We start from the raw sequence: 16,087 nt of genomic DNA on the forward strand, positions 1-16,087 counted from the left end.
CAGGCTTTCCTTAAATAAATGTTTAAAGAATGAATGAATGACTTATTCCAAGTCCTCTGTCTGGTGAGTGACACCTGCATTACACTTTTAGAAGACAAAAGCAAGCCTGTGGCCCTGATTGTCTCTAAATTATGCTAACATGTTCCCACACTGTTGTATCATGACCACAATGTGATAAAAGTACAACCAGACCCACTGCAGCCCCTCAGATATGCTCTTCACCTGCCTCACCCCTGTCAGCGGTAGCCTCACAGCCTTTCTCAGAGACACCCTCCACCTACCACACACTCTGGACCATCTCCTCCTCTGCCACAGCCTGCGGTTCAGTTGTCCCTGTCCCTGTCCCCCACCTCTGAGACATGTACCACTCCACTCCCTCCCTAATTCCTCTGCTGTCATCTTCCTCCAGATGGCCAGGAACGTCCCTTGCAAGGTCTCCTGTCCCAAGTTCTAGAACTTGTCCTGGAACTTCCCCAGAGCTGAGTCTCTCATAGAACTGACAATAGGCACAGCATCTCCCTAGCAGATGGAGGAGAATCACCTGAGGGCCCTGCACATCCTCCCTGCAGGAGGCCTGGGACACACACCCGCCTCTACACCTGCAGCTGCCGCTCCAGTGCCAGTCTCAGTGCCTTGCCCTGGAAGGGGCTGAGCATCCCCGTGGCCTGTTTTCCCTTGTGTGAAGATCTGTTTCACTCTCGGTGAACTCCTGGTCACACTAAGCATCCCCAGCAAGCGCCTCCTCCTCTGAGCTGTCCCTGTGGAGAGAGCCCCTCTGCCCTCAGCTCAGGCATTGTGTGCCCAGTTCGCAGCAGATCAAGCTTTCTCCTGGGCCACGATTCCACGTGGGCCTCCCTACTGGGCCACCATCCCTAGAGAGAGGCCCCATTTCAGGGGCGGCTGCGTGGGGACCACAGCTCCATTATTCCCNAGTGAAACCCCGTCTCTACTAAAAATACAAAAAAATTAACTGGGCGTGGTGGTGGGCGCCTGTAGTCCCAACTACTCAGGAGGCTGAGGCAGGAGAATGGCGTGAACCCGGGAGGTGGAGCTTGCAGTGAGTCGAGACTGAGCCACAGCACTCCAGCCTGGGCAACAGAGCGAGACTCCGTCTCAGAACAACAGCAACAACAAAAGCAAACAAACAAAACCTCCCTTCCTCTATCTGGACTTTGCTCAGTTACCCTGCTGAGCAAAGTCAGGCAAGTGTGCCCAGTTCGCAGCAGATCAAGCTTTCTCCTGGGCCACGATTCCACATGGGCCTCCCTACTGGGCCACCATCCCTAGAGAAAGGCCCCATTTCAGGGCTCTGGCAAGTGGAGCTCAGGGGTGACTTTTATTGTGAGCCCCTGATTTTCATCAGAAGAATAGATCTGACCATGTTTATCTTTTTTCTTAAGTTTAACCTTTAGGTGGATGCGTTGTTCTTACGTCCTTGCTTCATTCACCTTGCCCAGGTGAAAATTTCTTGGCCAGAGATTAAAACAAACACAAGAAACCAATCAAACAAAAACAAAAACAAAACCACCAACACCACCACAGCAAAAACATTGCATGGGATCTGTTGGCAGAATTCAAGTTGATCCCATCCATACCCCACTCACAGTCCAGGAGTGACTCACAAATCCTCTGCCCCAAGAGCTTCAATATGGTTGTAATGATGCTACACCAACATGCAGAGGGAATTGCATTCTATAGACTTGCAATGAACCATCTAGTATAACAGAAAAGCAATATCATTTAGAATAACACCAATATAAAATGCTTAATCATAAAATGAGAAAAAATCAATCTCTTATAACCTGAAAATAACAAAACATTACAAGGGAAATAAAAGAAATATTAAATAAATGAATAATGTTTTCCCAGTTTATTTCTCTGTATTCCCATTTGTGTTTTCAAACAATCAATGTGCTTAAGATAACAGTTCATTCCATTTTTTAAAATAGGTTGACTACAAGGTCTTCCTATAAAGTATGTTTGCAGTGAATGGTAAGGTAGACATTTTGACAAAGAAATTGAATTTTTTAAAGGCATCAATGACACATCACCCTGGGTTAATCCTAATCAATTTTCATATGCCCTGTTTCTGAGAAATGGGTGAGTGAAAAGTTGGTTTTAAAATCCAGAAGGTCATTTTTTTCAGGCGTGTAACAAGGAGGGGCCAAGGGATGACAATTTCAGTGAGGGAAGAGGGGGGAGCAGGTGCATGATGTGCTGCTCTGTGGCTGATGGACAGAGTGTGGGTGCAGCAGGTCTGAAGCTGACTGCTGCTGGGCTCAGACTGCTGTCACCTACAGCATGCACCTGAGTGATACGGTTCTGATTGTCCCCCACCCCCCATGAAAGACCCTGAGACCTCTTACCTACTGCTCAGAATTCAGGACATAGAGGGCCCTTTCTAATAAAGGGTGCAGTGTAATTTCGGGATCACTAACTCCATTTCAAAGGCTTAAAAGTGGAACTCACATCCATGATTTCTCATGCAGTGAATATGATAACCATTCTCACAATATTGTAGATCACCTCCATTCCTTGCCTTGGCCTGTCGCATACAGACTGGGCATATGTTTCTGCACACATGGAGTGTGTTGGGCCGATCTTGTAAGGTTATGCAGAGTGAATAGTCTTGATGTTGGGGAATCTCTTATTCCTTGATGTGTGCTTCCTGTCACTGACTCTCAGGGTCTTTCTGGGGACCTAGGGTCCATGATTCATGATCTGCCTATACTTACCACAGTTTCATAGAACAGAATCCAGAAAAGAGTCAGAAAAATCAGATGGGAATGCAGAGTTGTATGAAGAATCCTGTCCTTTGCTCTCTGAGCAGAATTGTGAAAAGATTTGAGGCAGCTCTGCCTTCTTCTCTTTGGGTCCTAAGAACCAGGGCTATGGGTATCTCCATCGTGTCTTGGGTCCCCGCTTCCTCACTGTCCTGACACACAATCCAGAAGCAGGCTCCTGAGGCCCCTGTGGGTCTCTCTCCCAGCTATGCCCACCACACAGTGGACCCTGCCCTGTCCTTGTAGGTCTCTGTGTCTCTCTCTGTTGGTCCAACCTTCAGCTGGGGCTCAGCCCTCAGAACTGAAGGCAATGTCTCCTGCCCTGGAAGACACAGCATGAGATGGAATGGTGTGACTTTGACTCCTCAGCATCCAGGATATCTCACTAAAATTCTGGACTCATTGAAACAACCACATGTTTTAGAATCTTGCTTCTATTTTTGCCTTCATGTCAGTCTCCCTCAACAGCTCTCGGTTTTACCTTAAGGATGAAGATGAACATCCTTGCTCAGGGCAAGGGATAGGCCCAGTCCTGTTCCAGTGCAGCAGACCGATCAGAAATGAGATTTTGCATCCAGGCATATACAGCCAATGACACCCGTCAGGTAGTGCCAAATACAGAGAGGTCATAAAAATGATAGAGTGCATCCAAGTAGCTTCATAAAACAAACTCTGTTTTCCAAAATAGCCTGTGCTTCTATTAATCAATTATCAAACACTTATCAGGTCAGTCCTCTCTTTTTCCTGCCCTCCAGGAGCTGTGATGTAAGCATAAGGCCACTGAAAGGTGACTTCACATAGAAATATAGTTGTAATAGTGGTTTTTTTTTTTGTTTGTTTTGTTTTGTTTTGTTTTGTGATAGAGTCTTGCTCTGTTGCCCAGGCTGGAGTGCAGTGGTGCGATCTCGGCTCACTGCAAACTCTGACTCCCTGGTTCAAGCCATTATCTTGCCTCAGCCTCCTTAGTAGCCGGGATTACAGGCACGTGCCACCATGCCCAACTAATTTTTGTAGTTTTAGTAGAGATGGGGTTTCACCATGTTGGCCAGGATGGTCTCTATCTCCTGATCTCATGATCCGCCCGCCCTGGCCTCCCAAAGTGCTGATATTTACAGGCATGAGCCACCGCGCCCAGCCAGTACTAATTTTTTTCTAAAGTGGCCACTCTTTTAAAAATTCCCACCTGCAATGTGGGTGGTAAGGTACATATCCTTATCAGCAATTGTTATGATCTGCCTTTTTAAATATGTGTATTCCGAACCTTTTTGGATTTTTGTGTTTGTGCTTGTTTGTTTGAAACAGGGCCTGGCTCTGTCACCCAGGCTGGACTGCAGTGATGTGATCTCAGTTCACTGCCACATCCCCTTCCCAGGCTCAAGCCATCCTTCCACCCCAGCCTCCTGAGTAACTAGGACTACGGGTGCGTGCCACCAAGCCCGTATCATTTTTGTGTGTATTTTTTATTGAGACAAATTTCACCCCATTGCCCAGACTCATCTCAGACTCCTGGGCTCAAGCAATTCTCCCACCTCAGGCTCCCAAAGTGCTGGGATTACAGGCATGAGTCACCTCAGCCAGCCTCCAGTGAACTTTTAAAGATTTAGCGCTTGGCCCCCGGGAGCTCCCTGGAGTCAGTATTGGTGGCTTTGTTTTGTATGCACCGTTTTCTCTCTGTGTTATGGGAGATGTCAAGGAATCAAAAATGCAAATAACACCAGAAACTCCAGGAAGGATCCCTGTTTTAAATCCTTTTGAAAGTCCTAGTGATTATTCTAATCTCCGTGAACAAACTCTCACCAGTCCTTCTGTTTTTAAATCATCAAAATTACCAACTCCAGGGAAATTTAGATGGTCTATTGGTCAACTAGCTGTAATAAATCCTGTAGAAATAGACCCAGAAGATATGCATCATCAAGCTTTATACTTAAGTCATTCTCGAATAGATAAAGATGTGGAAGACAAAAGACAAAAAGCCATTGAAGAGTTTTTCACTAAAGATGACATCGTACCCTCTCCTTGGACTGATCATGAAGGGAAACAGCTTTCACAATATCATTCCAGTAAATGCACTCATGTAAATAGTGACTCTCCAATTGGATAAAAGCTGACCATTTATTCTGAGAAAAGCAATGCTGTTTGTCAGACATTGCTGTCTCTTCCTGTGGATTTTAATTTATAAAATATATTAGGTGACTATTTTAGAGCTGACGAATTTGCAGATCAATCTCCTGGAAACCTCAATTCTTCATCCCTCAGAAGAAAGTTGTTTTTAGATGGGAACGGAAGCATCTCTGACTCCTTACCTTCAGCTTCTCCCAGAAGTCCTCATAGTGGTGTTCAAACATCACTTGAGATGTTTTATTCAATAGATTTGTCACCTGTAAAGTGTAGGAGCCCCTTGCAGTTTTCTTCTAGCCCTATTCAGGCTAGTGCAAAAAAATACAGCTTGGGACGCATAACTAGTCCTTCACCTATTTCTTCACCCACTTTCTCACCAGTTGAACTTCAGATAGGAAAGACCCCACTCTCAGAACAAAGGACGTTTACTCTTCATTCTCCTGATGCTTCATCTGGAACAAATTCTAATGGGATTACTAATCCGTGTATCAAAAGTCCTTATATAGATGGCTGCTCGCCAATTAAAAATTGGTCTCCTATGAGACTTGAGATGTGTAAAGGTGGTACTCAGTATCGGACCTCACTGATTCAGATACCTTTTACTCTTGAGACTCAAGGTGAAGATGAGGAAGATAAAGAGAATATTCCTTCCACGGATGTCTCATCACCAGCCATGGATGCTGCGGGAATACACCTGTGGCAGTTATGGTACACATTTGGTTGTGACTGCCTTGTCTGTTACACAAAATCAGTCCAGTGCTTCTGAGAAAGACTTAGCACTGTTGCAGGATGTTGAAAGGGAGAAAGACAATAACACTGTGGATATGGTTGATCCTATAGAGATAGCAGATGAGAACACTTGGATTAAGGAGCCGGTTGATAATGGCAGTTTACCCATGACTGATTTTGTGAGTGGCACTGTTATCATCAAAGTTATCTATTTTTTCAGCATGAGTTTGCTTCTGCTATTCTTTCACTATTTTATTTCTCTATATAAGGTAGTAAAGTAATGTCTTCTCTTTTTACTGATTTTAATATTGGAGTGATTTTTTTTCTTCGACTCTCACTTTTTGTATTAGTCTAATGAAAGATTTGTCAATTTTGTTAATCTTTAAAAAAAACCTTTGGTTTTGATTGTTTTCAGAGTTCTGTTTAATTAATGTCTACTCTAATCTTCATTTCCTTCCTTCTGCTTGCATTCATTATATTTCATTTGCCTTTCTGTTTTTCTAGATTTGTAAAGTGGAAATTGAGGTTACTTATTTGAGATCTTTTTATTAATATGGGCATTTATAGCTGTAAAATAGCTATAAACGTAGCTCTAAACAGTGCTTTTGCTGGGCATGGTAGCTCTTGTCTGTAATCTCAATCCTGATGCTTTGAGGGCCCTGCTAGGAGGGTTGCTTGAGGCCAGGAGTTTAAGACCAGCCTAGGCAACACAAGGAGATCCCCATCTCTACAAAAACAAAAACAAGCCCACAATGCTTTAGTTGCAACCTATAAGTTTAGCATTTTAATTTTGTTATATACCAAGGCACTTCTTTCAACCTATGGTTACTTCTATGGTTACTTCTGTGTGATATTTCAGAAGATTCTGTTGTGTTAGTCCATTTTATGCTGGAAAAGACAGAAGTCTCACCTAGGAACTGCAGAGACAAACACACCCCTGCAGACACATTGGGTTTACCCCACTGAGTCCTGCATTAAACTTCTGACCTACAGATCTGTAAGAAAATACTTTTCTGTTGTTTTAGGGCACCCTATTAGTTCCAGAAGCAATAGGAAATGGATACAACTAGTTTTGGCAAACAGGACCTGTATCGTGGTGTGTTGGGTTTTGAAGACCATCCACAGGCTCCATGACAAACCTCAGGACTCACAGAACTCATAAAAGCTGTTCTCCTAGTTGTGGTTTTTGTTGCTTTATTGTAATGTGATCATGCATGTTAAACATCAGCAGAAAGAAAGGCCCATGACGAAGAGTCTGGGAGAAATCGGGGCAAGCCTCCAGGTACCCTCTCCAGAGTCTTGTGGACAAACACAATTCCCAGCATGTGTGTGTGACAACACGAGTGTAGTGTTTCAACCAAGGAAGTTACATGAGGCCTTGATGCGCCGGGCTGTCAATGGGGGTCAGGCATGTAGACATGCAGGGATGCAGTGTGAACACCTGGACCCAGCAGGCACCAAGCCAGCTGCTCCTCTGACCAGCTCCAGGGATGGCTATTTACCCACATCCATCCCACCGCCTCCAGCCCTGCTCACTTTGCTCCTTGTGAGGTGCATGAGAGGGTGGAAAAGCTGTGGCTTTTGTGGAGTCATATCTTCTAATCTTCCCTCAATAAAGGCCATTTTGTGTCAAGACCACATGACTTTGTGGTGTTTGCATTTGCAGGTGATACCCAGTGAGGAAAATGGCTTCTCTTCAATGTGAGCTTTTGGTACCGTGGACCACCTGAGCCATTCTGGGAGCAGGAGGCACCCCCTTTATGTTGGTGGAAGCTTTATTGGTTGAAATAGTCACTGCCAAACTGGTGAGGGGAATATGTTGAATATCTCAGAAGTCCAGACCCTTTGAATTACTTAAGAACATGAATGAAACAACAGAGCTGATCTCTTAGATCCTTGTCTCTATTATGAAAGTTCTTTTGAGTTCTAAATTCAAAAAGAAAGTGGAAAAATACACCCTTTTCCATCAGCTTTTTTATGGATGGAGCATCCGTGCTCTTTAGGTCCAAAGCCAGTCATCAGGCAACCCCTGCCAAGGACACATTTATGGAAATATTGAGCTCGTTTGCCATCACAGAAGGGACTTTTCTGAGGACTAAATCCAAACTGGGGCATGAAGCACCCCACAAAGACAGTCACCACTTTGCCACACTTGTCTATGTGGCCTCTTGGTGTTAGTGTCCTGACTGGGAGGGCAAAACTTCCCTGCACCTCAGTCATTTTTCATGGACTGAGGAATGCAGGTGGGTTTGACACACGAGCGATTCCTAAGAAAAGAATGGCCCAAATTTATTCCTCAGCCCGAGGATGTCAATAGGAATAGGACAGACTTTGCAGCCTCTGTGTATCTTGTTCCAGAGACAAGAGACCAGAAAACAGACCATACTTTTTCCCATGGCTGAAATAGGTTTCCAAAATGGCATCCCAGAAAATCTACTTCTGGATAGTACAATACGTTATTTGCTTAGGATGGTAATATAGGTAATGTCATTCAAACGGAAATTTGGAAATTATCCTTAAAATTGCAAAATCATGTCTTTTGTGACATCAGACATCTCCTTGAATAGGAAAAAATGGCTGGGACAAGGAAACCCATAAGGAAGAATTTTTGGGAACTGTGCTCACCTGTGCAGGTGCTTACTCCCTTTGGGGTCTCTGTATCAAACTTAGTTCCAGCACCCCGACACTGTTTGGATCAGGTGGGTGCTGGATTACATTAATCAGGGCAATCAAGTAAGGAACTGGGTTTCACCGCAGGAGTTTTTTTGTTTTGTTTTTTTCAAAACTGTGAAATTTGGGGCTTGGGTAGACTTAGAAGATTTACAATTTAAGGGGAAAAAGGGCTCTGAAAAGCAGACTGTGACTGTAGCTGGTAATAATAATAGAGTAAGAGGTAGTAGAAGTCTTCTCACCATAAACCATAAGAGGAAGGACACAGTAATAAAATACAACTCTTTAGAACACCAGAAATTAGGCCGCTCATGACTGTGGTCCCGGAGATAGAGTGAGAATGAGGCCAGCCCTGTGATCACCCTGGTGTTCTGCCTGAAGCAATTCCCAGACTACACCTCAAGTGGTAAGAAGAACAGGCTGGTCTCGCGGCACTGATTTCAAATCTTACAACTGAAATGATTGGTATATCAGCAGCAGAGTAGGAGAGAAGAGGGAGCCAGGCAGAGAAAAGGCCCCACATATACGCACAGGGTCCCCTGGCCTTCGGATGCATCTTAAGAAATGTAAATATAATTAAACTTCATGAAGTAAGCAAAAAACTGCTATCAAAGAATTAACTTCCATTGGTGGATAGTAAAACTAGAGCTCAGATGAAACAGAGACTTCCGGGTTTTCACCCACCAGAGTGGAAAACGCCTATTGAACCCAGCAGCTGAACGGTCAGGAAGGCTAAACTAGACATAGCATGTAGGCTCCCTTAGAACAACTGTTAGGAATAATGAAAAGCAATCCTCTAAAGGATCAAGCTGAAAGGCACACACAGTACAGGACAAATCATAGTAGCATTAAAAGAAAGACCATAAATCAGCCAGGCGCAGCAGCTCATGCTTGTAATCTCAGCACTTTGGGAGGCTGAGGCAGGTGGATCACGAGGTCAGGAGATTGAGACCATCCTGGCTCACACAGTGAAACCCCGTCTCTACTAAAAAACACAAAAAATTAGCCGGGCGTGGTGGCAGGCGCCTGTAGTCCCAGCTACTCGGGAGGCTGAGGCAGGAGAATGGTGTGAACCCGGGAGGCAGAGCTTGCAGTGAGGCCACTGCACTCCAGCCTGGGTGACAGTGCGAGGCTCCATCTCAAAAAAAAAAAGACCATAAATCAGAAATCTGCAACATAATATTAAAATAATCCAGACTGCATAAAAGTAATTAGATGTTTAAAGAAGCATAAAATATATTTTATCTCTGGGGTTTATCTCCTGGGAAGTTATTTGATTTATATTATTAATATATATAACATACATATTAATATAATTATATAATATATGAATGATTTATTACATGTCTTATTTGAATTTATGTTACATACTTATAATTATATTTATATCAATAAAATTATAAATAAATATTTATCAAAATATCTATTATACATCTGGGGTACTGCAAATTAAAATACCAAGACAACAATAGGCTCCTATTAGGAAGCCTAAAATTCAATATACTGACAACAGCAGATGCTTTACAGGATGTGGAGCAACCAGGAATCCATGCATTGCTGTGAGAAGTAAAAAATGCTACGGCCACTTTTGAAAACAGGTAGCAGTTTCCGACAAGTTAAAACAAATTCTTAACATCACCAATCAGAAACAACATATCTAGATATTTACCTGCATGAGATACTTGCATCACACAAGAACCTGCACAGAATGTTTACAGCTGCTTTTGGACACAATTGCCAAAACATGAAATAATGGAATGTGTTCCTTAAATAAGGTGAATGGGATACACAAGCCCTGAATAATGCTACAATGAGATGTCATTCTGCAAGAAAAAGGCATTATAAGGCCACAGGAGACATGGATGGAAGACTATATGGCATATCGCTAAGTGAAAGAAACCAATTTGAAAAAGGCTGGAATTGTGAGGGGAGGCATCGGGGAGGGGGCATGGTCGCTCAGCACCATCTGCGGCCCACGGTCCCCACGTGGTCTCCTGAATCCAACCAGATGGCGCTGTGACCTAAAAAGCACTCTGCTCACGGCTGCTCAAGCTCCCGCTCCACAGTTGTGAGCCCCTTTTCCCTGCATCTGGCAGGGTGTTTCTGTGCCCTCCTCTGGGTCTCCTCCTTCCTACAGTCTTATCTTTTCCTCAGCTGAAGATCATAAACTGAGGTCAAAGGTGGGGCTTGCAGCCCCTCTAAAAATGGGGAAAAGAGTTTGCATGGGGACTTTCCCACCCTGAGCATTACAGTCAAAGGTAAGAAGGGCTGGTGGCGCTTCATTCCTGGCTGTGGCTCAGGAAGCAGAGCCTGGGGCGTTCCACCATGGCCTGGGCTCCACTCCCTCCTCACCCTCCTCGCTCACTGCACAAGTAGATGCCTCAGGTGAATTTCAGGGAGGGCTTCCGGATGTCACCTGGGATGATGACCTCTGCCTTCTCCCTGGGGAACCAGCCCTGACCTGTCTCACTGATCTCTGTGTTGCTCCTCCCTTGCAGGGGTCTGGGCTGAGGTTGTGGTTCACTCGCGCCATTCGCAGACGGTCACCATCTCCTGCACCCGCAGCAGTGGCAGCATTGACAGCAGCTATGTGCACTGGTACCAGCAGCGCCTGGGCAGTGCCCCCACCACTGTGATCTACAATGATAACAAAAGACCCTCTGGGGTCCCTGATCGGTTCTCTGGCTCCATTGACAGCTCCTCCAACTCTGCCTCCCTCGCCACCTCTGGGCTGAAGTCTGAGGACGAGGCTGACTATTACTGTCAGTCTTATGACAGCAGCGGTTATCACACAGTGCTCCAGCCTCATGGGGAAGTGAGACAAAATCTCCCCTGAATGTCCCTATCTTGATCTGCCCTCAGCCTGTCCCCACCAGCGAGGGCTGCATTTTCCTGTCTCCTGCTTGAACTTTGGAGTTAAAATTTTGTTTATAGTTCCTGTATTTTCTTTCCAAAACACAAATATTTTCTCCCAAGTCTTGATGGGTGATCCTCTAATCCCTTTGTGATCACTTCATGGAACACACGTAGTTCAAAACTATGTTTCTAAACATCGGCGCTATTGACACTGTGGGCTGGATCATCCCTTGTGATAAGGGAAGCTCTCTGCATCACAGTTAATTTAGAAACATCTTTTGTCTCCACAAGTCAGATGCCAGTAGCAACCTGCTCCCTGTTATGACAAACAATAATGTATCACTGTTTCCCTATATGCCCAGGGAGGGTCACTGTAGTTTGAGAACAGGAGAATGTGGAAAAGCTGCATCTATTAAGAAGGCTTTGGCAGGGAATCCCATTCGTACCATTCAGCTGGACATGAGGCTGGAGGCATTAGCTCTCTGCTTCTGCTTTCCCGTCTGGTAGGAAAACAGGTGCCTAGAACTCAAATTATGGTTTCCATGGATGGATCATGTTCTACGCAAAATGGGGTCAGAAAACCCATTTCCTATTCAAATGGAATCTTCTCTCACCCACTGTGGAGTATAACTTTTGGCAAACCAGATGTGCCATGAATACTTTAAATTTTTAGAGAAAGTTCATGAAAATATATAGACCTATCTTTATTTATTCTTCCAGGGAGCACTTCTCAAGCACAGGATACAAAGATGAATAATAATCTAACACAGGTTCTTGTACCCTCGGAGTTTAGATTTTAGAATATATGGGACAACAAACAAGAGCAGTGACAGAGCTGAGTGGACAGTGACGTCCTTCCTTTTCCCATAGGGCTGGATCAAATTTGGTCCCACCTCTACTTTTTTACCCTCGAAAATACAGTGTCCATTACACCCCCACTAACTACATGTGGATGTCTAAATTTAAATTACTTGAATAAGACTAAAAGTTATATCTCTCAGTCCCACCGGCTGTGTTTTAATTGCATCATTAACTCACGTGCCCCGTGGTTCCCATGCCAGAGTGCAGACACCGGACACTCCCATCATGGCAGAGGATCTTACTGGACGGTGCTGACTTGGACAATTTACTTAGCATAACTTTACCTCTGTTTCCTCACCTTCAAAATGGGAATAAAGTAAAGCTCTAACTTAAAACGGGCAACACCCCTGTTTGTTGGAAATGCATGTCATGCCTTCTCACCCTGCTGTCCTCAGGCTTGGCCATGTGACTAGCTTTGGCCAATGAGATAAACAGACAGGACATGGGTCATTTCTGAGCAGGAGGCAGGAGACAGGCTGGTGCTTTTCCAAGTTCTCCTGTCTCTCCGACATGATGATGTCATCAGGGTTCTCAGGAGAATTTGGTTTGCCAGCCCACATCCTGGAATGAAGATGGAGTAAACCAGAGCCACAGCCAGTCATTGCCTGGGACAGCAAGGGGTGCCATGCAGCAGCTCCTTCAGAGGTCTGATGGATGTGCTCTCAGCAGGAACCAGTCATCTGGCTCCCTCCAGTGTGGGTCCTACTGCCTGGTGTTCCCTGGAGTCCCTGGGGAGTGCCAGGCCTGGTGTTTCCCATCTTTCATTTTTCAAATAAACACCCTAAAATGACAGACTTAGGGCACAGGCTTGGGCTGAGACAGTCAGGGGAAAAATAGATTTGCAAGAAGGCCACTTCCCTCCCCTCGGGTATGGGCAGGAACAGAATCAATTAGAGGTGTTCTGTCTATGCGGAGAATCTCAGAAGGTAGAGCCCAGTAGTGCCCTGCCATGGCTTGGACCCCTCTCCTCCTCTCCCTTCTCACTCCCTACAGAGGTGTCTGACCCCTCAGATTCTAGGAACATGGCCCAAGGAGGATGCAGGAGCTCTGCCCTTCCCCAGGTGCCAGGCTATGCTCTTGGCTGGAACTCCAGAATCACCCTCCCTGTGTCTGTCTCTTCTTTACTCCAGGTCCTGGGCACAACCTGGGCTGACCCAGGAAGCCTTGGTGTTAAGGTCTCTGAGTCAGATGGTCACCATCGCCTGCACTGGGAACAGCAACACCACCAGATACAATGGTGCTGACTGGATGCAAGTTTCCTGGTGCTGCCCCCAAACTCCTCATGTACGGTAGCACCGATTGGCCCTCAGGATTCTGGCTCCGTTCTCAAGCTCTCATTCAGGCAACAGAGCCTCCTTGACCATCTGCGGGCTCAGCCTGAGGATGAGACTGATCATTACTGCTCAACTTTGGGCAAAAGCATGAACACTCACACAGTGCTCCAGACACATGGAAAACTGAGACACAAACCCGCCCTCTGCCTCCCTGGGTTGTCAATCACTCACTGTAATAGCCTGTGAGCAACAGCAGCTGAAGGATCCATTTCTCTGTCATCTTTTCCCTAAGAATTGAGGGGTCTGATGCTGTTATGTCAACCATCACTTAATGTAAACTGCAACAAGGCCCACTCTCACCCTGTCCTCACAGGTCCACTAGAACGCCAGGAGCTGTGGCACTCCCCGAATCTCTGCTGAGGAGATTGTCCCACAAGCGCACACCCAACTTTGCAAGCCATAGTCTAGGCACATTGCAGACCACAGTGGGATGAAGAACTTTATGTCTCCAAAAAGTAGGCCTGGCCCTTGCCCATGGCTCCTGAGATGCCTTCTCTAAGCCCCCAAGAACTCTCCTACCTGTTAGAAGTTTCTGTGTTTGCTTGGAGACCTAGGACTGGTCAGATGGTGACAGCATAATGTGATACCGGCTGGGGGCTTTGGCCCAATCCCAAGGGTCTTCTGAATAAAAGCCAAAATAAAATAAAGATTACGATAAAGGAGATTTGTCAAAGTATTTATACTTATTTAATCTTGGTGATAAGTGTGTGAAGATTCAATATAATATTTATTTATATACATGTTAAAATTTTGTTTTTCTAAATGCCTCAAATAGTGAGAGTTTCTAAATTCATTCCTCTTATGGCACTTTCATATTCACTGTTATTAATTTCTAATGAGTTTTTCTAATTGGCAAATTACATAGTTTGTTGGTTAGAGATCATTCAGGATAAATAAAAGTTCTTAAGATTAAGTACCGATAAGTCAATACTAGATTACAGTTAGCATATTAATTATCTATTACTGTGTAACAATATTACAAACTTAGCAGCTTAAAACAACCCAAATTTATCACTTCACCGTTACTGTGGGTCAGGAGTCTGGGTGTGGTTTAGTTGAGTCTCATGCTCCAGCCTCACAAGGCTGCAGTCAGGATGCCAACTGGAGCTACAGGCTCAGCTAAAGCTTGACAGAGAAACATCTGCATCCAAGCCCCGTGGTTACTGGCAGAACTCAGTTCCTTGGGGCCTGCTAGAGCCAGGGCCTTAGTTTACAGTGATTGCTGGTGGGAGGTCACTCTCAGTTCCTGCCACATGGCCCTCCCTAGCGTATCCACATGCTTGCTGCAAGCCAGTAAGGGGAAGTTTCCTTGCAAGAAGCATGCTACAATCTTTTGTAATATAATTACATATATTCCATCATTGTCATCATACTCTATCAGAAGCAAGTCATAGGTCCTGCTCACACTCAAGGGGATGAGATTCCTGGTGAATCTTTATTTTGAAATGATAAATCTCTCAAAAACACAGATCCCATTTATGTGAGCTATATTAGCTGAACTCGGTGCTTGCGATCAAATGTTGTAATAAACATGTATGGACTCACAGTGAAAACATGAACGGCAAAGACTAGACTCATGCACTCCACAGGGACAATCAGGGAGCAGTTGCTGGGGGCCCAGAAAGTGTGTTCACAGATGGAGAAATCCCATAGAAACTGCAAATCTGGATGGATGTGGGCAGAGGGAGGTGGGCCCTGTGGTCCCTGATGTGGACTCAGCTGCTGGGTCCTCTCTGTGTGTGGTCTGTGTGGGCCCACCATCAGCCTCCTCCCAGGTCCTTCCCCTCAGGTAAACAGGAGCCTTGCTGATCCTGCATTCACTTGTGCCCAGGCCTCAGACTCTGAATACATGGAGGAGAGAGAGACGTTGCATGGAAACACATTTGCATTAGCATCCCCTTCTTTGGGGATGAACGGGCCAGGGATAAGAGAGGCTTGAGGCAACCCAAGTCCACATGGGTGGGGCCACAGAAGCCTACGTCCACCGTGGCCTGAGCTCCTCTTCTCCTTGTGCTCTTCTCTCACTGGAAAGACACTCAGAATCCATGAGTGTCTGTGTTTCCAGGTTCTCGCTCCCAGACTGTTCCCTCTTCCCACCCAGCTGCCCTCCCTCTCTGCACCTCTGGGAGCATCAGCCAGACTCCTGCGCCCTGCACAGAAGCCTCAATATTGGTATCTATGCAATACACTCTCATCAGCAGAAGCCAGCGAGCCCTCCCAGCTATCTCCTGACCTACTACTCAGACTCAAATATGTACCAAGGCTTCAGGTTCCCCAGCCACTTCTCTGGATCCAAAATTGCCCCCGATAATGCAGAGCTTTTGCTCATCTCTGGGCTGCAGCCTGGGGATGAGGCTATTACTGTGCAATCTGGTACCATCCTGACTCTCAGAATTGCACAGGAAGATGGGGAAATGTAACACAAACACAATCTCTGCAGGTACTAGCTTATGATGGTTATTTTGTGAATGTTAACAACATGTATTTCTACTATTACCAAAAGTAAATATTCAGGTGAAAACTGTCATCCAATATTTCATCAAATAAACACAAAGTATTTTAAAACTTCTAATTGAATGCAACCATACAATTGCAAGGGTCTGAGAGGAATTTTCCCCTAATGTATATAGGATGCTGAGGTTCAATCACACCCAGCAGGCAGCCTGCAGTGAAGGGTCTCATTCAGCCTGTCCCTGAGCTGACTGATTTGGGTCAAGGCAAGCTTAGTCTGAAAAG

The 16,087-nt window shown here is 45.3% G+C and overlaps 1 protein-coding gene across 1 annotated transcript in view; it reads left to right on the forward strand.

Moving 5' to 3' along the window:
* Window positions 1-4,528: 4,528 nt before the first annotated feature.
* Window positions 4,529-16,087, forward strand: part of LOC108539909 (protein aurora borealis-like) — a gene marked incomplete at its 5' end in the record, with an annotated part of 13,005 nt that continues 1,446 nt past the window's right edge. Inside the window, 7 exon segments of the mRNA XM_017888856.1 lie at window positions 4,529-4,634; window positions 4,727-5,603; window positions 5,605-5,813; window positions 10,799-11,115; window positions 12,712-12,764; window positions 13,148-13,306; window positions 15,453-15,767. Coding sequence (XP_017744345.1) covers window positions 4,529-4,634; window positions 4,727-5,603; window positions 5,605-5,813; window positions 10,799-11,115; window positions 12,712-12,764; window positions 13,148-13,306; window positions 15,453-15,767 — 2,036 coding nt within the window.

The sequence above is a fragment of the Rhinopithecus bieti genome, unplaced genomic scaffold, assembly GCF_001698545.2.
Source record: "Rhinopithecus bieti isolate Rb0 unplaced genomic scaffold, ASM169854v2 scaffold_18923, whole genome shotgun sequence".
Taxonomy (NCBI): Eukaryota; Metazoa; Chordata; class Mammalia; order Primates; family Cercopithecidae; genus Rhinopithecus; species Rhinopithecus bieti.